At 37.0% G+C, this 27,770-nt stretch overlaps 1 protein-coding gene across 2 annotated transcripts in view; it reads right to left on the bottom strand.

Annotated features, from left to right (window-relative positions):
• Positions 1–27,770, bottom strand: part of THSD7A (thrombospondin type 1 domain containing 7A) — a 439,132-nt gene that overhangs the window by 154,817 nt on the left and 256,545 nt on the right. For both annotated transcript variants that reach the window (XM_044246118.1, XM_044246117.1), the window contains 2 exons: positions 2,827–2,982; positions 1,322–1,534 (listed from right to left, as the gene is read on the bottom strand). In XM_044246118.1, the coding sequence (XP_044102053.1) occupies positions 1,322–1,534; positions 2,827–2,982 (369 nt within the window). The remainder of the gene's footprint in view (positions 1–1,321; positions 1,535–2,826; positions 2,983–27,770) is intronic.

Consider the following 27,770-nt stretch of genomic DNA (forward strand, 5'->3'; position numbering starts at 1 on the left):
CTGCTTGCTGGAAGAAAATAGGATGGAAGGAAATATGACGGTTACCAGATGTTCCACTGCCCCTGAGGAGGCACCAGAATGTTTCTGCATATGCTGTAAACCGCATAAACTGTCAAATCATGGGACCCTGGGGGTTGGTGCTCATGCTGCTCTGATGTGCAGAGTCACAGCATTCGAGAGTTGAAAGGACCCTTAGAGATGATCTTAGTCAAAGGTTTTAAACTATGTCGTGAGGAGCTCTATGTTTCCTAAGTGTGACTCAGAGATTACTGAAGCGTAAGGGGATCTCCCCAAAATAGTAACAGCATTCATGGAAAGAATATAAAAAAATCTTACATCAGAGTAACAATAAGACAGTATATTTTATCAAACAAAAATCAGTTGTGAAAGTCTAAGGTAATTTTTAAAAAAAAAATTATTATGATGATTTTTATGGCAATTCTTATGGTTTAGGAAAGGAATCTTGTGGAAAATCACCATCGCAGTACTTCTAGGACATTCCTGGGTGGGGCTGGGGAGGTGTGGGGTGGGGGTGGGGCAGGAGTCAGAGGTTGATTCAGGAACCTAGACCACAATAGGCCATGTGGCTTAGTTGTCTGGAAATTAAATTACATCCTAAGACACAATATCAGAGCAGAAAATAAAGGCATCTTGAGTCAAGTCAACTAATTCTTGCAATCCTTCTTTATTTAAATATTTTTGCAAATTAAAAATGCCCACTTAGAAAATGTTACCGTTGCAGGCTAAATTTTTTTAAAGTAGGTTCCATGCCCAGCATGGAGACTGACACAGGGTTTGAACTCACCACCCAGAAATCAAGACCTGGGCCGAGATCAAGAGTTGGATGTTCAACTAACTGAGCCACCCAGGTGCTCCTCCTGCTATTTTTAAATGGCAATTTAAAATTTATTGCCTTGATGAGGATTTAATTCTTATTCTATGTTACCTGCTTTCAAATTAAAAAATACCCTGTGATTGTTCAAAGAACCTCCTCATTGCCACCATTGGAAAGAGAGAGAGAGAGAATGAGAGGCTAAGAAATAGGGGGTAAGAAAAGAAAAAGAAACCAAAAAAAAAAAAAAAAGAAGGAAGAAAAGAAAAAAGGAAAGAAAGAGAAAAGGGGAAAGAGAGAAGGGAAGAACAGCGAGAGGGAAAGCAAAAAGGAAGAAGGAAGGAAAGAAGAAAGAAAGAAGCAGCTATTTCTGCATTTGTACGGGGAACGCATTTTGATGAAGAGACAGGAGATTTTAACTAAGTGAAGGCATAGCGCCAAGGTTGAAAAGACATTCGCCAGCAGGGTAGAGGCACCTGCCCGACTCACCGTCACTGTTGATGCACACCACCTCCTGAACTTGGGTGCCTGGGCCACACTCTTTTCCATTGTCTGGTTCACAGTCTCCAAGCCTCACTGCTTTCCAGTCATAGCAGGATGGCTCTTCACAGGGAATGGCTTCCAGTAAGTGAGGGCAGTTCCCAGTGCCCCCAGAGCCTCCAGTGGGCTCATTGGTGATACGCCGCTTCCTCAGTTTGAAACCTGAATTATTGGGGAAGGACATACTTATTGTTACTGCCCTGGGCTGAGTATTTCCAAAGGCTGAATGAAAACTTGAGGGAAAGCTAGATGAGGGCAGAGGGTAAAATTCGTATTTGCTTTAATCACTTGTATATCCCCAAACTCTAGTTTATGTGAGCCCATTAATCATTTATTAAGTGAATAAATGAATGAACAGAATGGCCAAGGAGGGAAGGCAAGAAAAATCATATATGTCTTATCTCCTTCACAGGACTGGAGAGGGGTAGAGAGGCAGAAGCAGAGCAGGAAAGACAGACAGATAGACAAAGACGCACACAGAAAATGATTTCGGTTGATTTGGAAAAATCTGTAGTTATAAAATATTCAAAGAGACAATGAAATCTCAAGCTATTTAGAAATATTCATGACCAGGGAAAGTGCTATTACTTTGAATTTTTCAGCACTATCACATAATTAAATTTGAAAAGAAACCTCTGAGAAGTTGGATGGTCCCAGATAAAGTGTCTCTTTGAGCCTTGATTTTCGAAGCCCTAGAAATATGAACCAGTGATGATATAAAGCATCTGGGCTCTAATGAGGTCTCTTCAGAGTCGTGCTCTGTGCTTTAATAGCACCTACGTGTTGTCCTTCTGGACAGGGTGTACCAAAATTAATAAGTCTGTTTATTGCTATGTGAACATATTAGAATCACTAGAAGACTGTCTTTGGAAGAAAATGTTTTTCATTACTAGGTCCTGTGAGAACTACCCCATCACACCACCACAAAGGAAACCACTACATTTCATCTACTCCTCTTAGATATATCATTAGCATCATAAGAGCAATAGTTTTTTTTTTTTTCCTTTCTTACCTTCAGAGTAATACAGTGTTTTTTTTTTTTGTTTTGTTTTGTTTTTTTGAGGACTACCTATGGATCAGGCACTGAATTGAGTGCTTTATGCTTATTATCTCATTGAATCTTTAGAGAAAACTTCAGTAGCAGATATTACATCCCTTTTACAGATAAGGGGACAAAGATTTAGATCATTAACTTCAGTTTTGGTACCAACCTCAGAATAGGTTTATTCATCTTTGAATATGTTCTGGTACCAACCTCAGAATAGGTTTATTCATTTTTGCATTCAATACTCTTTAGCCATCCTGGAAAATACCACAGATGAATGAATAAGCACAAGTAACAGAGAGTAATAGTGGCCGCGAAAGTATTTGGCACACTGATGGTATTATTTAAAATAACTCGTGTCTGACTCAACTGATGGGAGTTTTAAGCATACCGTGTTACTAGTACATACCTTTTTTGCCTTGCTGGTCATTACAGTTTTCGAAAGTACATGGTCCCCAAGCCGACCAAGGCGACACCTCACATTCAACAGGACAGGGAATGTGGCACAGCTGTGTAGTATTAGGGACGGGGCCAGTGCATGAGTTCAAGTCCACTGGTTTTGAGGCTGTTTAGAAAAAATACAGAGATCCCTTAAGAACTAAACAAAATGCCATGGTCAGCAATACGATTTTTCTTTGTGTACAGAGAAGGACAAGTGCCACCAAGATATTATTCCACGGCTTCTTAGTTACATCCTAGATAAGAAGGAGAGGGAGTGGGCAAAAAGCAGAATAGTGTAGTTCAAGGAAGCAGGACTAGAAATCTCGGAGACTGTTTGATCAGCAGCTTTATCACTTATTAGCCCGGTGATTTAATAATGCTGAGATTAACTTTCCTAAATGGTGGAACAATCCTTAAGGTTAATTTTATCTCTACCATTCTATATTTGGATTCTAAATAAATGGAATCCGCTTCAGAGGATTGAGCGCAGTGGGAGAGGGCCTACCGCTATAACATATATGGAAAAAGTCTCTACTGGGTGGCTTCTGGTGGAGTTGTCTCCCTTTTCTTTTGGTCCACAGAAGGGCAAGCAGTAGATATAACGAAGAGCGCATGCCACCAATGGTGCATCTCTCTCTACCCCAGCTACATGACTCACCAGATACTTTCTAGAACTTTTCCAGAATATATTATCTGCATATGTGATCCAAATCTCAGAACTGCTAAGGTGACTAATTTAGAATTGTCCACGTTTCTTCATATGTTGACCAATGATCTGTGAATAAATATTGCTTGCCCTTGATTCCCTTCTGTTTTGATGCCTGAAGTTCAGCTAGTTTGTGTGGAACCCACATTTGACACTTAATGTCAAATGCATCCAAAGTTCTGGCTAAAAATGACTAAGAAGCTATTTGAAGCTGTATGGAAAGCAGAAGAGAATCAAGTTTAGCAGTATATTATATAATATAAAGCTATAGTTGCTTTTGTTTTAAAGATTTTAATAAGTAAATGTCTTTGCCACTTCCTTTAATGAAAGCTAGCTGCTGTTTTCGTCTGATAATTTGGAATGCTCACCCTTGTACATAAATGACTGAAATAATAGAGGTCTTAGATAATTCTCATTCTCTTAATGTGAAGAACTATCAAATTCCAGTCACATGGGTTACACGTAGAAGCTCATAGAGAAATTAACATATTTTAGGCTAAATGATCCTAACTTTTATATAAATGTACTCAATATATTTGCTTATAGTTTAAACTCTAAGGCAAACTGTAGGTATCATGCATCTCTCAATTTTCTGCATGCACACACACACAATCATAAGCGTTACCTGAAGGCTATTACATTAACCCCTCTTCCTAAAATAGTTTTTCAGTTCTGAAAAATATTCTGCAGATTTTTTTTCTTTTTCTCCTAGGAGTACATGACTTAATCTCTCTCTTCTCCCTCCCACCCCCCATGCCAGCCACTGTAGTGAAAATAAATGGGCACTCCTAGTTTGCTTAGTCTGGACACTACCAGCATTCTCACTTAAGTTTACTGGAATTGTTGCTATTGTGCATCGTAATATCAGCCACAGCCAAAAATGATTAATTTTGTTGCTTTCAACAGCGAAAGTATTTGGCACACTAATGACAGAAAATTCAGAAATAAATGCTTCACCTCTTTAAATATAAATAAAAATGATGTCAGTGATATATATTTCACATAAAATGAAAACAATTTTTAATATCCTTATAGGCTTACAAGTCTTGTGATGGTTAATTTATATGTCAACTTGTCTGGCTAAGGGATGCCCACAAAGCTGCTAAAACGTTTCTAGGTGTGTCTGTCAGGATGTTTCTGAGAGAGACTAGCATTTGAATCAGCAGATTGAGTAAAGAAGACAGCCTTGGGGCGCCTGGATGGCTCAGTGGGTTGAGCTGCTGCCTTCGGCTCAGGTCATGATCTCAGCGTCCTGGGATCGAGTCCCACATCGGGCTCCTTGCTCGGCGGGGAGCCTGCTTCTCCCTCTGCCTCTGCCTGCCTCTCTGTCTGCCTGTGCTCGCTCTCTCTCCCTCTTTCTCTGACAAATAAATAAATAAAATCTTTAAAAAAAAAAAAAAAAAAGAAGACAGCCTTCACCAATGGGGGTGGGGGCAACACTATCCAATCCATTGAGAACCCAGGTAGAGAGAAAAGGTGAATGAAGGGTAAAATCTCTTTCTCTATTTTTGAGCTGTGGAATCCATCTTCCCCTGCTCTTGGACATTAGAGTTCCTGGTTCTGGAAAACTAGGAATTACACCAGTGACCCCATTTCCATAATTCTGCAAGTCAATTCCTATAATAAGTCTCTTCTTATATATCTAAACATATATCTTAATGGTCTGTTTCTCTGGAGAACCTTTACTAATGTAGGGTACAATATGTAGAAAATCTCCTATAACTGCAAATTAACAAATGTAATTTCTTCACTTGTAGAGTCTTTCACACTATCATTTTAATTAACAATTGTATGTTTTATTACCTGAAAAGTCTCCATTTTTTTTCTTTCAATAGATTAAAATTAACTTAAAATTTAGAGTTGTTACATTGTTTTGGAAATTACAGTTACTACAAAGAGAAGTCTACTCTTACAAAGTCTGTCTTGACCATGCAATTGTGAGGAATATATGAGGTTGAAAACGTTAGGAGGGAAACCGGTTTTATCAAGGAAACAGGTTAAAACATTCTAATACCTGGTCATTTTTTAAAAAATAAGCTTTTAGCTTTTGGTATATTTTGAATGAATCAAATAGAATAACCAGTCAAAAGAATCTTCTTGAGCTATCAAAAGAGAAATGTGATGAATAAAGTCTTGAGAAAATACTGCCTGAAGCAAAATACTCTTCAGATCTTCTGCTAAGCTACCCAAGTCAATAGTGAGATAATAGTTATTGAAAAATAACCTCAACTTTATAGATGTCTTTATAAAAATACATATTTGAACATATATATTTGTTGTGTATGATCTATTCCTTTGGTGATTTTCATTTTAGTTTTATTGTTGTTGGTAAATACAGTATATACTGACTGAGGTAAATCACAGATACTAGCTGAACTCCTCAAAAACCCTAAGTCAATTCTATTTTTGCCTATGAATTATTTGGAATCACTGTTGATTCAATAAATGAAATAAAGGACAGTTCAAGGAAAATTTACTGGATTCTAGTTTAATCTGTGAGACAGAATTCCTGTACTACTGTATTACAGAATGCAGTGTTTACCCATATCCTCAAATGTTGAGATTTGAAATTCTTAGAATGGTCCAGTCATTACTTTTATATAATTTTGTTACTTAAGAAATTATTCACCCAGTACAAGTTTCACAGAACTTCTATTAAATTTTTTTAAAGTCTTATTATTGATCTCTTAAAAATAAAGGGCACATTTTATTGTTTGCATATGTTTTAAATGGTATAAATTATTTGTGCATTGTATTCTTTATGAGGCCATAAAAGAATGTACAAACTTTTCTGGACTTAATGAAACAAACAAACAAAAAATGAGACTGGTACATTTTTGTAGGTTTGAAATATTTTTTGTATTTTTATGTTTACAGCATTACAATAGGAAAAAAAGTATAGAAAGCAAACCAGATATCTGTTTCCAGCAGTGTGCCTAGTGAGATATTCTGAATACATACCCTTGAGAATAGCAAATATATGATTTTTAAAATTTAATGTTTTATTCTGAGATAATTATAGATTCTCACGACATTGTAACTTCACAGAGATCCTATGTATCCTCTACCCAGCTTCCGCCAATGGTCAGATCTTGCAAACCTGTAGTATAATGTCACAACCAGAATACTGACACTGAAACAACCAGGGTACAGTATTGGGTTGAATAGTGTCTCCCCATGCCTCCCTCCTCCATTCAAATTCAGTCTACTAGAATTTTACAGTATGACTCGATTTGGATATAAGGTCATTGCAAATGTATTTATTTACTTATTATTATTAATTTAATTTTTTAAAGGTTTTATTTATTTGACAGACAGAGATCACAAGTAGGCAGAGAGGCAGGCAGAGGGAGAGGAAAGGAAGCAGGCTCCGTGCCAAGCAGAAAGCCGGATGCGATGCGGGGCTAGATCCCAGGATCCTGGGATCATGACTTGAGCTGAAGGCTGAGGCTTTAACCTGGGTGCCCCACTGCAAACGTATTTAGCTGGTGGGGTCCCACTGGATTAGAATGAGCTTTAAATCCAGCTACTGATGTCCTTATAAGGTGGCCATGGGAAGACATACAGAGAAGAAAGCCATGGAGCCACTTGGTTACTAACTAATCTTAGGGAAAGAATAGCTCAAGCTTGCACTACTAAGTATAATGATAGCTATACGTTTTTGTAGATGCCTTTTATCAAACTGAGGATGTTTCTAAGGGTTTTTATTATCAATAGGTGTTGAATTTTGTCAAATGTTTTTTCTCCATTGACTAATATTACCACGTGATTTTTTTTTTTTAGCCTATAAAAATGGTGAATTTTTGTTGTACTGTCTTTGTCCCCTCTTCTCCTATTTTCTGGATAAAACTAATTCATTTCAGATTGAGCAAATTACGATAGGTTGTGTTTTTCCACTTTGATTTTTTGATTCCTTCCATTTAGCTACATTGTCAAATTTATGTGTATAAAGTTGTGGTGTCCCCTTATTATTTTTTTGCTGGCTGTAAGGTCTATATGACATCCCCTGTTAAACCGACATTCCCTGATATTGGTGATTTGTGTCTTTTCTCTTTTTACTTTATCAGCCTTGCTAGAAGCTTCAATTTTAATGGTCTGTTCAAAGAATCAGCTCTTTGTTTCACTGATTTTCTCTATTGTTTTTCTGTTTTCAATTTCATTGATTTCTGTCTGTTCTTACTTTTATTATTTCCTTCCTTCTGCTGGCTGTCATCTTCTTTTGTTCTCTTTTTCCATGGTTCTTGAACTGGGAGCTCAGATTATATGGATTTCTGTCTTATCATCTTTTTTAATGTAAGCATTTAGTGTTACGAATTTCCATCTCAGCACTGCTTTGGTTATGTTACACAGATTTTGATATATTTCCATTTTCATTCAGTTCAAAGTATTTTGATTTTCCTTGAGAATTCCTTTTTCATGCATGGATTATTTAAAAGTGTGTCCTCTATTTTCTAAGTGTTTGAAGATTTGAAGAAATGTTATCGTTCTGTGACAGAATTCTAATTTGATTCCAATTGTACTCATAGAACACACTCTGTATGATTTAAATTCTTTTAAATTTGTTAAGGTTTTATGAATCAGAATATGGTCTATCTTAGTATCTGTTCTACAGACACCTGAAAAGAAGATGTATTCTATTCTTGTTGGATAGCTTGCTCTACAAATGCCTACCAGATTCTATTCAATGAGATGGTGTTCATTTCTTCTAAATCCTTGTTCATTTTTCTTCCTAGTTGTTTTATTAAGTGTTGGAAGTAGAATGTAGTCATCTCTGATTTTAATTGTGAATTTTTGTATTTCTCCTTTTAGTTCTATCAGTTTCTGTTCACATATTTTATAGTATATTGTTTAGGACATACAAATTTAGGATTTGTCTTCTTGGTGGGAGACAAATTATTATTATATAATGTCTTTCTCAGTTTCTATAATTTTTTTGCTTTGATATCTAATTTACCTGATTTTAATACAACTTCTCCCGCTTTTCTCTGGATAATATTTTCATGATAGCTTGACTTCCATTTTTTATTTTCAACCTGGGTATATTGTTAGTTATAGCTGAGGTGAGTTTCTTGCAAAACATGTATAGTTGGGTCATATTTTGTAATACACTCTACCAATTTGTGTCTTTTTTCTCCTTAGGAGTTTAGGTTTTATTCTAGATACAAAATAGATTTCAATCTTAATATTGCATTAGAAGCAATTTATAACATTGCCTGAGTAGGCATTTGTTAGGGCTTTTAAAAAAATCTCCACCTGCCAGTGTTTCTGGGTTGCTGGCTTCTTTCACACCAAATCCAAGATACAGGAGGCAGAAAGCAACCAAGGGAACTTATGGCCTTGTTGTTTCTTGAGTATTAAGAGCTCTAGCTTGCCTTCCTTCTCTCCAACTTTCAGAGGCATCTTATGGTTTGTTTGCTAGGAATTATCAGGATACACATACTATTAATTTAGCAAAAGCATTAGGAAAAATGGCATTTCTCCTATCTTCCTGGAACCAGAAGCCTATATGTTATTTTAAAAATAAAGCATTCCAATTTTACAACTGGAATTACAAGAAAGGAAAATCCTAAAAAGAGTCTCCAAATACACAGCATGCACTCGATATGGCATTAAAGTCCTAATGCTGTCCTCTTCTTTGGGGGCATTATTGATCCCAGGTCACGTAACTTCCAGTTTAATGGCCTGGTGGGAGACCTAGAATTGCTTATTTAGAGTTCTTTAATATCAGGGACAAAGGCAGGCATTTTAAGACAGAAATAAAAATTTATCTATAGAAGACCGTCACTATTAAGGAAATTTCCAAAGAGCTTATTTCTCCTAAAAAGGAATGCGAACACAGAAGCAGGGTCTAAGATGCCAGATGGAATGGCAAAGAAAACATTCCATGTGAGTAAAAATAAATGTTGAATGTAAAAGTATAATTATAATGATTAAATAGGGGAGTGTGGTAGGTAGATAATGGTCCTCCAAAGACTCCATGTCTTAATCTTTGGAATTTGTGAATATATTATTATTATTATTTTAAGATTTTACTTATTTAAGTCAATCAGAGAAAGACAACTATTATATGATCTCCCTGATATGAGGAAGTGGAGATGCAACATGGGGGTTTTGGGGGTAGGAAAAGAATTAATGAAACAAGATGGGATCGGGAGGGAGACAAACCATGAGACTCTTAATCTCACAAAACAAACTGAGGGTTGCTTGGGGGAGGGGGATAGGGAGAGGGTAGTGGGGTTATGGACGTTGGGGAGGGTATGTGCTATGGTGAGTGCTGTGAAGTGTGTAAACCTGACGATTCACAGACCTGTACCCCTGGGGCTAATAATACATTATATGTTTATAAAAAATTAAAAAATTGAAAAAAAATTTTACTTATTTATCTCAGAGAGAGAGAGAGATAGTAAGAGATAGCAAGAGAGAACACAAATAGGTGGGAAAGGAAAGCAGGCTCCCCGCTGAGCAGGGAGCCCAACATGGAGGCTTGATCCCAGAACCCTGTGATCATGACCTGAGCTGAAGGCAGACACTTAACCTACTGAGCAACCCAGGCGCCCCGTGCATATATCTTAATGGAAAAAAGGATGTGGGGGCGCCTGGGTGGCTCAGTGGGTTAAGCCGCTGGGATCGAGTCCTGCATCAGGCACTCTGCTCAGCAGGGAGCCTGCTTCCTCCTCTCTCTCTGCCTGCCTCTCTGCCTACTTGTGATCTCTCTCTGTCAAATGAACAAATAAAAAATCTAAAAAAAAAAAAAGAAAAGAAAAAAAAGAAAAAAGGATGTGATTCAGGTTTCAAACCCTGAGATGCAGAAATCATTCTGAATTATTCAGGCAGGCCTAATATAGCCACATGAGTCCTTAAAAGCAGAGACCCTTCCTCAGATGGGTCATATAAATAAGATGGAAGGAAGAGAAGAGACCCAAAGCAAAGAGGTGCCTGATTCGCCACTGATGACTTTGAAGAAAGTCGGGGGGAGAGGCAAGAAATATGGGTGTCCTGTGGAAGCTAAGAACCATTCCCAGATAGACAACCAGCAAGGAAATGAAAATCTTGGTAGTCCAGTTGCAAGGAACTGAATTCTGCCAACAACCTGAAATGGAAAAGGAAACAGGTCTTCCCCTAGAGCCTCCAGAAAGGATTGCAGCTCCCCTAAGCCCTTAATTTTGGCCTGGAGAGACCCATGTCAGAGTTGTGATTTACAGAACTATAAGATAAGGTGTTAAGTTTGTGGTCATTTGCTATGGTAGCAACAGAAAGCTAATACAGAGAGTTAGTTATGAATCACAAGACAGAACTAAAATATTAGACTACATAATATGAAGGTTGATGAAGGGTAAAGTCCTTAGGAAAATGACCTAAAGTCCTTAGGAAAATAAATACATTAATTACAGATTGTATTCATTCGAGTCTTTACCTTCATATTTTAAAGTAATCTCTTTATATAAATAGGATAGGGATGTATAACTTCTGAACTGAGGGAAGCAATGCAATAATATTAAGTGTGGTAATAAATTCACACGGAGTCAAGAAAGGAAAAACAAAACAAAACTCATAAAAGGGGGAACCAGGAGAATAAAATAAGATGGAAGAAATGACTACAAAAGACTAAACTTTTAACCAGTAAAAGCCAAAGACTACCATACTGAATAGAAAAATAAAATCTGAAATAACATTTTATAACCAATAGTTTATCAAAAATTTGAAAGTTTGATAATACCAAATGCTGGAGGAGATGTAAAGCAGCTTGAACAGTTAAACATTGCTGGAAAAACTCTATGTTGTTTTAGCCATTCTGGAAAATAACTTGGAATTTTAAACTATGGTTGAAGATATGAACACTATTATGTATATACCTGGGAAAAACTATCAGCCATTTACCTCAGTAGATATTGATAGGAATTATCACTGAAGGATTGTTTGTAATTGTAAACATCCAGAAACAACTCAGATGTCCAAAAAAAGAGAAGGAATACTAAATTATGCTTGTCCATACTATATAATGCTATAGAGAGATGGAAATAAATGAACTAGAGCACAATTATCAATATGATTCAGCATACAAATATAGCAAAAGAATGAAGAATGCAAGTTCAAGAAGAATATATACTAAATAATACCATCCGTATATAGTTATAAACAACAAGCAACAGTGTCATGGTTTGGGACAAACACCTAAGTTTGGGAAAGAGGAGAGTGTCCACTTTTGTCTGAGAATTGGCTCGACACTTTCAACTAGGTCTTTATTGTTTCAGGAGCTGGTCTGGCACTCAGAGCTATGCCGTGGTGCTCTCCTGTTGGACATAAACAATTTCCTAGAGCCTCACATAAGATAAGATCATTCTAGACTATGATGGAGTAAGATAAAAAATAAGACTACTTCATTTGTCTAAGTAAAAACAAGGATGCTACAAGAACCATAAAAAATATCATGCATCTCCCTCTCCCAGCTAATATGAATGAGTTCTGCTTTCTTTCTTTTTTTTTTTAATCAATTAGAGCTTTAGCCTCCCTTCAGACCTTCCTCCTTCCCAATAATGTTTATCAAGATACTCCACCATAGAATTATCCTTCCTTCCTTATAGTATTCAATCCAGAACAAAGCCCACGTATTTAAATTCTCCTAAAAAATACTTCACGGAAACCTAAATCCTGTAAGTGCTTTCTGACACCCTTACTGAGATACCCATGGCCACCCATGGTATGGGTTCTCCCTTGCTCAATGAGTAATAAATCCAACTTGTTCAAAATCAGGTGTGTTTCTGGTGGTCTTTGGTTAAAGAGCATAGATATGGCAATATATAAAGAAAAGCAAAGAATATTAAACATAAAATTAGAATAGGAGTTCCGCTTATGGATAGAGTGGGATGTATTCATTTGATAACAAATGCTTATTGATATTTACTATGTGCCAAGCAATGTTACAGTATTCCAAGTACTTAACAAATACTAATTTATTTAATTCTCACAAAACCCCATGGCGGTAGGGATTTCAGTTATCCCCATTTGGAGATAAGGAATAATTATCCCCCAAATGGGGAAACTACATAAGGAGAGGAGAGATTAAGTAACTTCCCCTAAGTCACTAAGTAAGAAAACTATAGCTTTTGGATTTATATCTAGGTGATTTGCCTCCTTCAGGTAATATTTCTAACTACTACTTCCTGTGATCTTGGAAGGATACATGAGGGAGTTTCAATAATATGTAATAAACCTATATAAATACAGACACACACACATGCAAATACATTTGAAATAGATCATAAAAAATTCAAAATATAGCTAATGGAGATTATTAATATGGTGTGTGTCATTTTAATGTAATAATGTAATGAGGCTGTCAAAGTAATACAACATCAACCCTGGTAGTCTATCAGTGAAAATTATTCTGACTTGTGTGTGTCACGTGGGAATGAAGACTAAATTTCTATCAAGAATATCCTGTCCAATGAAATTACTATTAAAAGGAAAGGTTTTGTAGTTATGCTGATAATAACAAGAACAGATACTTCTATTGAATTTACCAAAGTTCATTAATTCTCACAGCTATCTCATGACAAGGCTACAATCGTAATCCCAAATTTGGAGATGAGGAAACTGAGGAACAGAAAGATTAAGTAACCTGCCTAAGATCACACAGCTAATTAATGGCAGCTGGCATGAGATTTCAGAGACCATGCTCTTAGCCACTCTGCCGTACAACATTTTGATGATTAGCAGAAGCCATGGTCTTCCCCCATTTCCTACTTCAATTCCCAGAAGTCTACAATATGAAGGGTGGTTTGACTAGAACACATAATAAGTTCTTCAAATAGCCTATTTGGTTATTATTGTCAGGGGTGACAGAAGGAAGTGGGAATATTCATATGGAAAATAAATCCTCAGTATTTTAATAAGAAATAGTTTAGATTATCATCCATTTTTAACACTGAATTTTAAGAATTAAATAATTTTTGTTCTAATGTCAAAAAATATGCCACACATGTATTTTTAACTGTTTCTCACCATGGAAATGTACATTTGGATTCTCAAAATACTTTAAATCAGAGATCCTCATGCTCAGTCTAATTTTTTAGACCTATTTGTAAAATAATATGCCTTTTCTGTAGTCATTCCAAAGATACATTAAGGTTCAAAGGTTGAAAAAAATGCAATAGTTGAATAATTCATTCATCCATTTAGCAAAACAGCTGAGCATTTTAGGCATTCAAAACCTCCTGATGTTGCATTTATTGTCCATTGTCTTCCCTGAAAACCCACCTTTTTCTTGAAATAGCATTGTTTCTTTAACCAAGATCATTTGAGGGCTAATTCACTATTACAAAGAAATTCTCTTGGATTTCAATCTTAATTTCTGCATAGGGACTGACAAAAAAGATCCCAAAGACTTAAAAACAAAATCAGTTATAAATTGCTTTCCTTTTCTTTGTTATTCTGTTGTTCAGTCAGTTAAATAAATATTAAAGGTCTTTGTGTAAAGCCCTACCATTGTGTTAGGAAACATATGCCAAAGGATGCTGTAGGGCCAATGACAGTGTCAAGAGTGACTTTTTTGTTTGTTTTTCTTAATTATTACAAATGTGTGGTAGTGATTTAAGGTATATTTAACCAAAGGAGTTTTAATTCCAAGAAGGTTCTATTGATGGTTTACTCAACACCCACTTACATGTCACCTAGAGGCACCATAAATTTACTCTCAAGAATTGATGTCAAGCAAAGAAAGGCTTTATTCTGAAAATTAATGAAGGTCTACAAGTAATAGTGCTTGCTTAAAGTTTTCTGAAGATGTTCTTGTATATTATTCACAGAAGTTTCTTTTATCTTTTTTAGGCTGATATGTTTATGGTGACATAAACTCCATCAAGTTCCTTTTAGTAATATAGGCCATTGTTTTTAAAATAATATTCTTTAATCAATTTTGTGACTATATTCAAAACAATGGTTGAGAATTACCTCTCAATATTTAATGTGCTTCAAAACTCCCTGGCAGTCCTTTCTGGCTAGGATGAACTCAGACTGAGCTGTTGTTTTTGGCTGATCTTTTCTTTATATTAATCCAAGACATTACACAGATCTTATTTGATGTATGGTGTTATGTGCCCAAAAAATCCAAAGTAAGTTGAAATGATCATTAAGTCATAATACATATAACCTATCAAACATCACAGCTTACTTAGCCTGGCCTACCTTCAACATTCTCACAAAATTTACATAAGCTTATCATTTATTTTATAATAAAAGTGCTGAATATTTCATGTAATTTACTGAATACTGAAAGTGAAAAACGGAATGGTTGAAAGGGTACAGAATGATTGTAGGTGTACTGGTTGTTGACCTTCATGGTCATGTGGCTGACTGGGAGCTGCAGCTCGCTGCTACTGCCCAGCATCATGAGACAATATCATAGCACATACTGCTCGCCCTGAAAATAAATCAAAATTCTACATTTAAAGTACATTTTCTACTGGATGTATATCACTTTCACACCACTATAAGGTCAAGAAATTCTAAATTGAAACACCCCAAGGACTGTCTGTACAGTTTTCAGAAACACATAGGATAGTTCTTGAGCTCATTTTTTCTTTCTTTCTTTTTTTTTTTTTAAAGATTTTATTTACTTTTGAGAGACAGAGAAAGCACATGAGCATAAGTGGTGGGAAGGGTCAGAGGGAGAAGCGAACTCCCCACCAAGCTGGAAGCCTGATGTGGGACTCAACTCCAGGACCCAGGGATCATGACCTGAGCTAAAGGCAGACACTTAACTGACTGAGCCATCCAGGTGTCCATGAGCTCATCCTCTACATCATAATTAATGTGCGTATCCAAGAGACTCATTACTTCTGTGCAAGTCTTAAATCAACAGCTTTGATTTTCATTCCCAGGCTTCCCTAGTCGATCACATTTTGCTTACTTTTTGCTTATGCTTGTTGCTTGGATAACCTCTTAAACTGCGTTGAGATCGCAAATCAAAACACTTGACTGAGGTCACAAAACATCGAAAAAATTTTTTTTTCTTATATTAGACTGTTTCAGAGCTAAACTGCTAGAGTGGTCCCTGTGTTTAGAATTGCAATACTTTAACATAGACCTCTTGACTTTTCTGTTTATTCTTTGAGAGGGAAAGAAAGTGTAGGTTTGCTCCATTTGGGTTTATAGACAAATGGAAGTTACAGCGGATTCATTTGCTAAGTTTAGATGAGTTCTTCCCAGATATTCCAATCAAGGATATTTAAGTCCGGATTAAAATAAGAAGAGAGTATTCCTCTTTCTTATTTCTCAATTGTATTTTCTAGTTTCAACTTCTCAAGTATGGGTGTTGAGACTGATGGTGGGGAAGGGGCTAGCACATGAACACTAGCTGTGTGGTGAAATATACAATAGTCTTCTGAGAAAACCACCTTCTCTGTAAAGGACTGAACACACACTCCAGCTGGTTTGCTGTCTGCATGCTGCCTGTTGGCAGAGCCAGAAGGGCACTGAGTGGTGGTCTGTCTTACTGCTCTTGCCTCCAGCCTTTACTGGGTTGGGGTATGAGGCAGAGCACTGTCAGCATCTCTGCCTACTTCTTTCAGAGACTCTACTTGATGTCACAGGGGCTATTCCTCTGCCTTGATGCCTCGGTTCCTTCGATCTTATATCAATATCATCTTAGCAAATAGAAACTCCCTTAAGGGTCTAGCTTCTAGATGAGCTCTACCTCTGTTTCAAGGACTGATGCATTTTCTTCTCTATTTGTATATCCCACTGGTCATTTTAGGGACTTACAAAGAGAGGTCCATATGCCTCTGCTCACGATGCCATATTGCCCAGAAAAAAAATTATCCTTATGTCTTGACTCAAATAAAACAGAATGATGCTATCTTTTTAAAGTATTTATAGGAACAAACATATGTCATAGTTTTTCTCAGTGACCCTGATTCACATAAGACAAGAATTTTTTAAAAAAATGTGGGATTGTTCAAAATATCCATCTTCATAGCAGTCCCAATCACATAAAGATTTAAATTTCACAAATTGTACCAACAGCTTGATGAGGACATCACTCTCCTACTACAGGGGGGTGGGGGGCGGTGGCGCACCATCTGTTGCAATGCTGCAAATATGGAGTCGGGTTCCCCGTCCTTTTAAAAAAACAGTATACATTGCAGCACCATCCATGTCAAACTTCTTAAAGTGAGTAATGAAAAAGAATCAAAATATCTAATCAACAAGTCTACAACCAGCTCCACATACTTGCTATAAATATTATTCTGAGGACCAAGTGTATTAGTCAGCTAGGGCTGTCATAACCAAATACCACAGCCTAGGTGGCTTAAATAGCAGAAACTTATATTCTCACAATGCTGGAGGCTTGGCGTTGAAGATCAAGGTATTGCCAGAGTAGAGGTCTGGCAAGAATTACAGACAACTGCCTCGTCTCTGTGTCTTCACCTGGCCCTTTCTTTGGGCGCACACATCTCTGGTGTGTCTTCCTCTACCTGCAGGACACCAGTCCCAGTGGAGTCAGGTCCCACTCTTTTGACTTCACTTAACCTTAAGTACCTCTTTAAAGGGATCTCCAAAAAATGTCACAAGGAGGTTTAGGGCTTCAATATGTGATCTGGGAGAGGTGGGACACAGTTTGGTGCAGAACACCGAGCTTGACGGGATACTGAAGACAGAAATAATCCGTGAATAATGACTTAAGTGTAGTCCGTGTGTGACCATAATTCACTGACATATTTTAATCAACTCTTCCTTGTTCTTCTGGGGGAAAAAAATCTATGCTAAACTCGTACTCATTCAAGTTTCTCCACAGAGGTTGTTGCTACTGTTATTAGTGTACTACACCTTATTTAGAAGCAGAGGTAAATATCTCCAGTGGGAGATTTTCTGCTTTTTTCTGAAATTTTCCATTATTTTTTCAAAATCTCCATTGATAGAACTCTAGGTATAGAATCCTATTTCCTGATCATTGTGTGGACAGAAGATGAACTTCCTGAAAGATATGGAGAGGTTTTATGGCTTTTTCTTCTAATGTCTTAGAGTTAAATATATATATATATATATATATATCCTGGAACACAGAGGCAATGGCTAAAAGCACAATGTGTGGATAGCTTTGAATCATAACATCAGAACTACTTATCCTACAAATGAGCCATTGTTGTAATGAGTTACTTGGTTCCAGGCCCACTCAGATTTTCTGGCCCATCCAGTTATTTTTGCCTGTCTCAGATTTGATTCTAATTCTAGTTAATGTTCTCTATTCAGTCCTTTATAATTATTTTTCAATTTCTTCCTCCACAATTTCTCCCTCCACAATTTCAGGATCAGGTGTAGTTCATGAATATTTACTTAATTAATTTGCCCAACAAATGTTAATTGAGCATCTACTATACACCAGGCACATACTCTAAATCTGGGTGTTTAGGATTTAGGAGACAACAAAAAAGACAAAGGTATTTGCTTTCCTACAGTTGGCATTCTCATAAAGGGAGTGGGGAAATAGAACACGAACCAGAAGCTTAATAACTAATAACTGACACAGTATGTATAAGGCAAAAAGTGCTATGAAAAAAGAGGGGTGGGGGCACCTGGGTGGCTCAGTGGGTTAAAGCCTCTGCCTTTGGCTCAGGTCATGATCCCAGGGTCCTGGGATCGAGTCCCACATCGGGCTCTCTGCTCGGCAGGGAGCCTGCTTCCTCCTCTCTCTCTGCCTGCCTCTCTGTCTAACTGTGATCTCTGTCAAATAAATAAATAAATAAAATCTTTAAAAAAAAAAAGAAAAAAGAGGGGTATCGGAGTGGCCTAGTCAGTTAGGCATCTGCCTTCAGCTCAGATCATGATCTCAGGGTCGTGGAATCAAACCCCAAATTGGGTTCCCTGCTCAGCAGGGAGGTGGCTTCTCCCTTTCCCTTTGCCCCTCCCCCACTGTTCATGCTCTCTTTCTCAAATAAATACATAAATAAAATCTTTAAAAAAAATAATAAAGTCTGTGAAAAAAGGAAAAAGAAGAGCAGGGCTCTGGGAGTATGTGTGTAGGACATAAAATCTTCCATTTAAAAGAGTTCCATGTAGCCTCTTCGAGAGAGAAATATTTGAGACAAGGTTGAAAGGAGGGCATGGAGCTAGCCAAGCAAATGTCTGTGGAAGGATTCCAGGACAGCAAAGGAAGTGGGTGTGACTGGAGCGAAAGGAACAAGAGGCAGAGGAGTCAAAGATGGGGTCTGGCAGACAACAAATAGGGCAGGGAGATTGACTTTTTACCAGGAGTGAACTGCAGCATCAAGGCAGGGCCTTCAGCAAAGGAATGACAAGGCTGATTTAAGACTTAAGAGACTACTCTGCTGTGTGCAGAATCAATTGTGGGAGCGACATGGGACACAGGGATATCTATCAGGAAGCTATTGCAATAATTCAGGCAAAAGATCATGGTCTGGACCAGGAGGTGGAAATGGAGAGGAAGTGGTCAGATAAATATTGAACGGAGAGCCAGAAGACCCTCCTGACAAGTCAGTCTTGAGAGTGAAAGAGAGAAGAACCAGAAATGACCCTAAAGATTTTGGGCAAAGCAACCAATGTCCAGCCCTGGGTTTCCACTGCATTGTTTCTCCTTGTTCTTGACCACTTAAACTGTGATCACGCTGTTCTCTCAAACTGTTCACTCAGAAGATCAGGACCCTGTGCTCTCTGCATTTCCATGGACAGAAATCCCCTCCATTCCTTCTCCCTGCACCTCCCGTTCTTGCCCCAATCCACTCCATCTCCAATTAATCTACCCATTCCTGTAGCTGCCGGCTGACCCAGCAGGTGTGGACTAACTGTTTTGACATTTCAACAGCAGAGTTTCTTCCACTTCGAGGGTCTCTCCCTGTAGGCTATAGCGTGAGGACTGCTACTGTTCACCTCACTCATGGTAAGACACATGAAGTCAATGTTAAGACTCCTTGAAAAAAACAGCTGTAACATTTCTGGGATTTTTAAAAGTTTAGCATGTGTTTCTCAAAAAACAAACATAAAAGGTCAAACATGAATGGGTTGCAACATCATCTGTTGGAAAATGTCAACAATGTACCCTTAGAGCTTTCTGGAATGTGACAAAGTTACTAGTTTCTCAGTTGGTGGAACAGAAATAATAATTTTTATGATCCATGCTTAACCTTATGACAGCGACTTTCTGATTTTCAGGGCATGCAACAATTACTGGTAGGGATGGGAGATGATAACAAGGTTTTGTTTAGTTTTGTTTTTGACAAGGGTTGTTTTCAGGAAGCAGACTCATTGGATACCATCCCCAGATATTCTAATTCACTATATTTGGACTGCAACGCAGGAATAACCTAGGAATATACATTTTCAATAGGCACTTCAGTGATTCTGATGGAAGTGATGCTGGCACCACCCTTCTAGAAACATAACTATGCAGGATTAGATCTGAAGTTAATCACAAAATGCCATAGCACCATGGCACTAAGTGCTCACTTTTTAAGAAAATGTTATGCTCTTTCCAGAACACAGCTATAGACTTTGGTGAAGAATTGCTTGCTATTGTTTTTGGCCATAAGAATATCAAGAATTATTTCTCCGGTGGTATTTTAGTTTTACTATTGGTGACCTATTTCTTCCTGGACATTTTTCTAAGCCTAAATCCACATTTTTTATTTATGGAAGTATATAAATTAAGTTTGGCTATGTTTCCCCAAGCATACCTTATATTCTTTTTGAATAAAACTGCTTGGAAGAATGATACTGGAGATTCAAAAACATCTGCCATTGTAGATCTCAAATCTCACTAGGAAATCTCTCTAGGGGTTTGATACCGGTGATCTTCCCAACTCGCTTTTGTGAGCTGATAAAACTGTGTCTTAGGGAAAAGGGTTGAACCGTGGAAGAATCAGAGGGGGGCACTGACTGGGAAAGATTCTTAAACCAGGTTGGCTTGTATATTTTAGATATTAAACTCTTACCAAATGTGTGGTTTGCAAATATCCTCTCCCCTTCTGTAAGCTGCCTTTTCAGTTTGCTGAGGGTTTCTTCTGCTGCACAGAAGTGTCCTAGTTTGATGTAGTCCCACTCATTTACTTTTGCTTTTGTTGCCTCTGCTTTTAGTGCCAAATCCAAAAAATCATCACCAAGATTCATTTCAAGGAGTTACCCCTTCTGTTTTCCTCTGGGAGTTTTATGGTTTCAGGTCTTAACATTAAAGTCTTTAATTCATTTTGAGCTGAATTTTTATTAGTTATTAATGAGCCCTTTTTACATTTCATCTCACAGGTTTCAACTTTTTAATCTCAGCTTTATGTCTTTTACATTTATGTTTTTGCCGACTTCTAGCCTTCTTCAGTCACCCCAAATCTTATTCATTTTATTCTTTTTCATTTTCATTTTTTATTTTAATGGAATTTTAAGTATCAAATTTATTACCTCATTACTTTTTCTCTAAATCTTTTCTTGCAATTTAAAAACTCTACTCCTAATCTCTCCTACTATTATTTTTAAGTTTCTTGTTCTCATAGATTTCAGACTTATTTCCTCTGGACAGCAAAAATGAGAGAACCTACAGCAATGTGTGTGGGGTAAGGTCTTCTTTCACTTTGCTGACTTTCTGTATATTCCCAGAGCATCTCTGAGTGTTTTCAGAAAATGGAATGGGAGGTTTTTTCACATTATGCATCACTCAAAGTTTACACGGAGAGCTACTTGCTTTAAAATTCACTGGGTCTGACACGGAGAATCACTGAATGTAGAGGAAAAACATGTCAGTATTACAACCTCAGCAAGGAGAGATGTCAGCAAAGGGGTGCGAGAGGGTTTTAAGCTTCCGGCTTCGCCTTGTGACGAGAGACCAGGTGGCATACAACCTGGAGAGAACTTTTGAAAAGATATTTGGGAGCAGATCCAAAACTAGATATCTGGGCTCACACGTATTTAGCTTGGTTCTTGTGTTCTCATGTCCACATAATTTCTCTGTTCTTGACAGATTCATCGAAGGACCCTCTTGGCTGAGGCTTTTCTCAGTTCCCTTCTCTGGTCAGAGGAGAGTTTCCCTATGGGCTCAGCTGAGTTTCAGCTGGGAAACCACACTGATTTGTGAATACTGATATGAGATCGGCGGGCAGCAAACAGATCTGAGAACACAAATATAAGAAAGGGAAGAAGCTTGTCTTTGGTTTTACTGGATAAAGCTCTTTAGATCTGAGTAAATGGTAGAGGCTCCACAGATCCTTATCACCCAAATGGAAACTGGGAGGTAATTCTGGAAGAAGGTAGAGAACTGGGCCTGAAAGCCCTCACGCAGTTCCCAAGGTCTAAACTACAATTGTGGGAATGTTTTTCCCTCACAGAACTATTACTGAATTGCACACTTCTTGATGAAGAAAAATTTCTTCTGAGTCATAGGCCTTACTTAATATTTTAGATCATATTGATCGAGGCCTTAATATATGCCTAGCAGGGTTCTAAGGGTACATGGATTCTTTCATTTAAAATTTTGAAAAGTTTTATTATTTCCATTTTATAGAGAAGGGAGCAGGTTCACAAAGAGTTTAGATAATCTGTTCAGTATCACCAGCCTCAGGCATTCTATCTTCTCAACCTATATTCTAAAGTACTTGGTAATCAATTCTCTCAGCTTTTATTCTTCTGAAGATGTTAGTTTGTCATGCCTGGCTTTGACATATTATAAACCAGCTATAGAAATCTGACAGTTGTTTTCCAGCAAAGACATGTTTGTTTTAATCCCTAATCATTGTCTCTGATGAGATTTTGATACCAATCTGTTATCTTTTTTCACAGGTATGCATCATGTGTTGTTTCCTTTTGCTGCTTTAAAAATAGTCCATCTTAATTTACAACAATTTGACCTAATGTATTTTTGTTGTTTCTTTGTATTTATCCTGCTTGGGGTTTGCTGAGCTTCTTAAATCTGTAACTTGTTGGTTTCTTTTTTAGTGAATTTGAGACATTTTTGGTCATTATTTCTTCAAATAGGTTTTCCGTTAGATTAGACTCTCTCTTCTAATATCATTAATACCTTAATATTGTTTCACCAGTCACTGAGTTTGTTTGCCTTTTCCCCCTTTTAGTCTCCTTCCTTTTTGTTCTTCAGATCCAATAACTTCTGGTAATGTCTTCAAGTGCATTTGGCTTTTCTTTTGCAACATCCAACTGTTAAGCCAAGTCAGTAGATTTTTTTTTTTTTTAATAAGCCAATCAGTGAGGCTCAGAGAGCCAGAACAGGATCCCAGTTATGTTTTTTTTTTTTTTTATTTTTTTAAAGATTTTATTTATTTATTTGACAGACAGAGATCACAAGTAGGCAGAGAGGCAGGCAGAGAGAGAGGAAGGGAAGCAGGCCCCCTGCTGAGCAGAGAGCCCGATGCGGGGCTCGATCCCAGGACCCTGAGACCATGACCTGAGCTGAAGGCAGAGGCTTAACCCACTGAGCCACCCAGGCGCCCCCAGTAGATTTTTTATTATAGATTTCTTTTATATTCTTGAAGTTCTATATTTTTATAATGTCTATCTCCTCAAACTTCCATCTGTTCATGTTCCAAGATAGTCTTATCCTTTAAATCCTTCAATGTATAATAGCTTTTTTTTTTTTTTTTTTTTTTTTTTTAACAGTCCTTGCTTGCTAACTCTAACATCTGGGTCATTTTAAGATATTTTCCTATTGACTGCTTTTTTCTTTTATTGTATTTCTTTATTTTTGTATTTTCTTTATCGTATTTCTTTGCACATGAGATAACTTTTTAATTACTGGACTTCAGGAATGTTGTAGAGTCTGGATTATGTCATCTTCCTTTCTATTTTTTTCTATTTTACATCTTCCTTTATAAGTTTTGTTATGTCATACAGTTAACTTGATTAAAAGAAAAAATCCTCTTGATCCTTACAGGTTTGGTTTCATTTGGATTAAAGCTTGTCTGGTTCAGACTTGAGCTTGGTTGTAACAGTGTGATCCTTACTCTGAAGCCATGGTCTTTTAGGGCTCAAGGTTCTTAGTGAAAATTCTTCACCCTGGTGGGGCTGGAACTCTGACATCTCCCAGAATGGCACTAGCTATACTATCACCTTTCAGCCCCTGCCTTGCAGCACAGGTCTCCTGCTACACTTTCCGGAGTGTAATTCTGCGCATGCGCAGCCTAGCCCGGGGCCAAGGGCCTATAATGTATCCCCAGACAGACTCCTGGACTCTGTCCAATTCCCTCCGATGCAGAATCCCCTTCTCTCTACCCTGCCCTGAAATTTCCAGTCCCTTCAGCAGTCCAGAAATTAGATGTTGGATTCTTGGTTCAGCAAGTCTTGATACCATGCTTGCTTTTCATTTTTCCTTCTCTGTGTCAGGAAAGAGCCTCCAGCAGAAGACCAGGGTGATTGATTACCTCACAACTGTGATCACAGTCTACTACTGCTTGCTGTTTCATGTCTAAAAATATTTGTTTTGCATATTTTGTTCAACTGTATAGTTTTTCTTATTGAGAGAGTTCCAGTTACTTGATTATGGCTGGAAGCAAAAGCCTAACATGTTTGGTTTTCTGAAGATTTAAAGTATTTACTTAGGCTGATTATTTACAGGTTTTGTGATGAGTTTCTAAATACATGACTTAGAATTTTCATCTCTGGCTATTAGAAGAAGAAATTTTACTAGAGAAACAGTAGTTGGTAATCGTATGTATCAGCTCTTGGGGGTCATTACTAAGTCCATTTATTCATTTATTCAGTGAACACTTATTATATATTGCCTGTTTTGTGAGTGATATTTTTCCCCTAAGTAGTTTTAAGGGATTTATATTAACACATCTATTCAAAAAGATCATGCAGCTTGAACTATTTAGATATACGCACTCTGATGTTGTTCTCAAACTTTTATTTATTTTGCCATTACAAGAGTGTGTGCAGGGGAGATAAGCATATCTGAGTGTTATGATTCAAGATGTCAAAGAGAAAGATGAATATATGAGTTTGCTCCTCAGATGAGAATTTTGGGCTAGATATACAAATTTGGGGAGGTAAATACCCTGGAGTTCCAAATAATATCACTCCGCAGTCACTTTCTCTCACATCATCCTATTTTAGTCCTCTGCATGATACTTATTGCTGCCTGATAATTTCTTATTTATTTAATTTCTTTGCTTATTCTCTCTTTCTGTAAAATGTAAACTCTGTAACAAAAGGAATTCTGTGTTAGTCACTTCTCAATTTTCAGTATTTAAACAGTGCTTACACATAGAAAGCACTCAGTAAATATTGGTCTAATGGATGAGTGATTTTCTGCCATATAAAATTGAAACACAGGCATTTTCATACATTTGTAGTTTTATCATCATTAAATAAGAATAACCTTACTAGACCACTGGCTCTGAGACCTAACTGCTATTTAAAAGAAGGCACACATTCTAAAACCAGCATAACTTGGAGAAAAGTTCACTTTTTGTCCAAAATTAAACTGGCAACTGGCTTACAATTAATAACCCTAACTCAATGGCACACCAAGTTAAGATCACAAGTTTAGGAGCCAGCCATTTTGATCCACAATCCTCATTATGATATTTACTAGATAAATGTCTTGATAAAATCATTTAATTTCTCTTTACTTCAACATTATATAAAGATAGTACTTACTTCATAGACCTGTGGTGAGGATCTAATAAGCAAATAAATATAAAAGAGAACAATGTCTCACATAATTTTTATACGATATTATCATTATTACTGCAAGTTAACTCATTTAAGTCCATAGATTTATTCTTGGGAGTCATTTTATCTTAAAGAAGATAATGGAAAGGTAAATTACTTCTTCTAAGAGATGGAATTATTGTTGAAGGTAGTCTCACTTGCATGTGTTTCAGAGTTTTGCTATGGTTTATGAGCTATGGAATAGATTTATTACCTTTGATTTTTCTTTATCTGTGCCTAAAGTTTTTCTTTACCCTGCATCTAGTTGAAGTGTGGATTCATCCTTCTTTTTGAAGTGACATAATATTTTATTCAAGTTTAGGTCTTTGTCAAGGCTTTTGATTTTCCTTTAAGGACGCTAATCCTATCCTCTCCTAGATGATGACTGGAAAATGTGTCTCTGCATTTAACTGCACCTAAACAGAAACCAGAGTAGCAGTACTCCAGATCCTTGTGTTAGGGGATATAAGGGAACTCTCTGCTTCCCAGTATCTATCAAAGCTCTAAGAAGGGGTGCCCGAGGGAACAGCTGTACATCCTTTCATTTAGATATTCTCAACTCTGTACCTGTGTTATCTCGCTTAGCAGAGACCTATAAATTTTACGACATTACACAGCCCACACTGATTTCCCTTTCCTGAATTAACTTCCATATTTAAGGTAATGGCCTACATTGAGGAAAACTGCTTTAAGAAAAAGCTTCAGTATAAAACTCATTGTGGGGGTGCCTGGATGGCTCAGTCATTAAGCATCTGCCTTCAGCTCAAGTCATGATCCCAGGGTCCTGGGACCGAATCCTGCATTGGAGGGGGTGTTCCTGCTCAGCGGGAAGCCTGCTTCTCCTTCTCTCACTCCCCTGCTTGTGTCTCCTCTCTTGCTCTGTCTTTCTTTGTCAAATAAATAAATAAAATCTTTTTAAAAAGAAAATAAATAAAACTCATTGTGATGTTTCTTATAAAAATGTTAATGAGGATATAATTTAATATAGTTACAGTGTCTTCTTTATGAAGGCCTACGTGAATTTTCTAACACAGAAATTGTTGTGCTTTTCCTTTGCAAATGCTTTCTATTGTCCAATGGACACTGTGAATTTCACTATTAACATAGCATTCCTCTTTGCATCGGCTACTATAAGCTTAGAGCCAAAACCTGTGGTCTTACTTTAAGAGAACCACAGGATCTTATGGCATGTATTTTGTACATCTTCTTTATTACATTTGTTACTGGCATTCACCTATTAGTATTTTTCTTTTGCCCCACATTACTCAACAATTTATCCCTAAAATCAGTTTATGTCCTTTTACTGTTATGTACTTACATAAAACAACATTGAGGCATAGGTAAGTATTAAAAATAACACCACCGAATGCAGGAGATTCTTTTCTAACTATGCACAGAATAAAAGCTACTTGATAAATTCAAGTCACTCCCAAACCATCAATATGAGTTATTTTCTCATAAAGAATATCTACTATGGGGAAATCTACATAGATTTATAGAAGAGAATCATTATTCTCTCTAAAGCATACTACATACGGCACAAATGCATACTGTTCGTGTGAAAACATTGACTATAATTCATAGCCAGTAGCTGCAGGCTTGATTCTGACAATGGAAAGTCTGGGACAAAGAGCAGATCACACCAGGTGATGATACAAAACGATAAGGGTACTTACTCAGGTGAGTCATATGAAATTGCCACTAGACTATAGATCTTGACCTACAGAGTTAGCAATTTCATATGATTCAATAGAACACTGGTTCAAATAATCATTGACAGGAATCTGCATTGACCTTACAGAACCATCTCAGGAATAAACTCTGAGATGAATCCTAAAAAGCTTAAATTATGTTTAGCTTTCCTTCAATTTTTCTGTTATTGGAGGCAGGTCTCTATGGCAGTTTATTTATTTTTGTAATAGAGATAATATCAGATAATACAATCCGCTTACTTCTGTGATTTTGATAAAGTTGTGGACAGTGATTATATCCAGCCATTTACTCTGAAGCAAATTCAAAGGGCATAGAACTGTTACTGCAGTTTAGAAAGAACAAAATAACAAAACCAACCAAACAAACAAACAAACAAGCAAGCAAAATGGCTTTGAATCCATCCACTATTACTTACTACTTTTGTTTGTCTAGGAAAATTATTCTCCAATTATCCATTTAGTCATGTATTAATGGAAAGATATTTTCTATCACAACATGTTAGTTCTTTTTCTTACCCTTTTGCTGTGGATTTATTTTTGGAAGACAGTGAGAAATGGATCAACAGCTTTCCTGGTGAAAAACAGGATTTTATTTCAAAATTCTTCTAGAAATTTCTCGGGAAGTAGGTACTTAATTGATCCAAGCCTTTCTAATCAGACCTGGCTGAGAATATGTAAAACAATTACTTTCCTAAAAATTCGTTTTTCTTCATCTCCATATTATCATTATTATTATTTGGACAAGAAGAGTTAAGTACTCCAAGGCATAATGCTACCTGATCAATGTGGTTTTAGATACCTAGGAATCCTGTGTAATGTAAGGGGCAGATGGAC

Source organism: Neovison vison, chromosome 4 (genome assembly GCF_020171115.1).
Source record: "Neovison vison isolate M4711 chromosome 4, ASM_NN_V1, whole genome shotgun sequence".
Taxonomy (NCBI): domain Eukaryota; kingdom Metazoa; phylum Chordata; class Mammalia; order Carnivora; family Mustelidae; genus Neogale; species Neogale vison.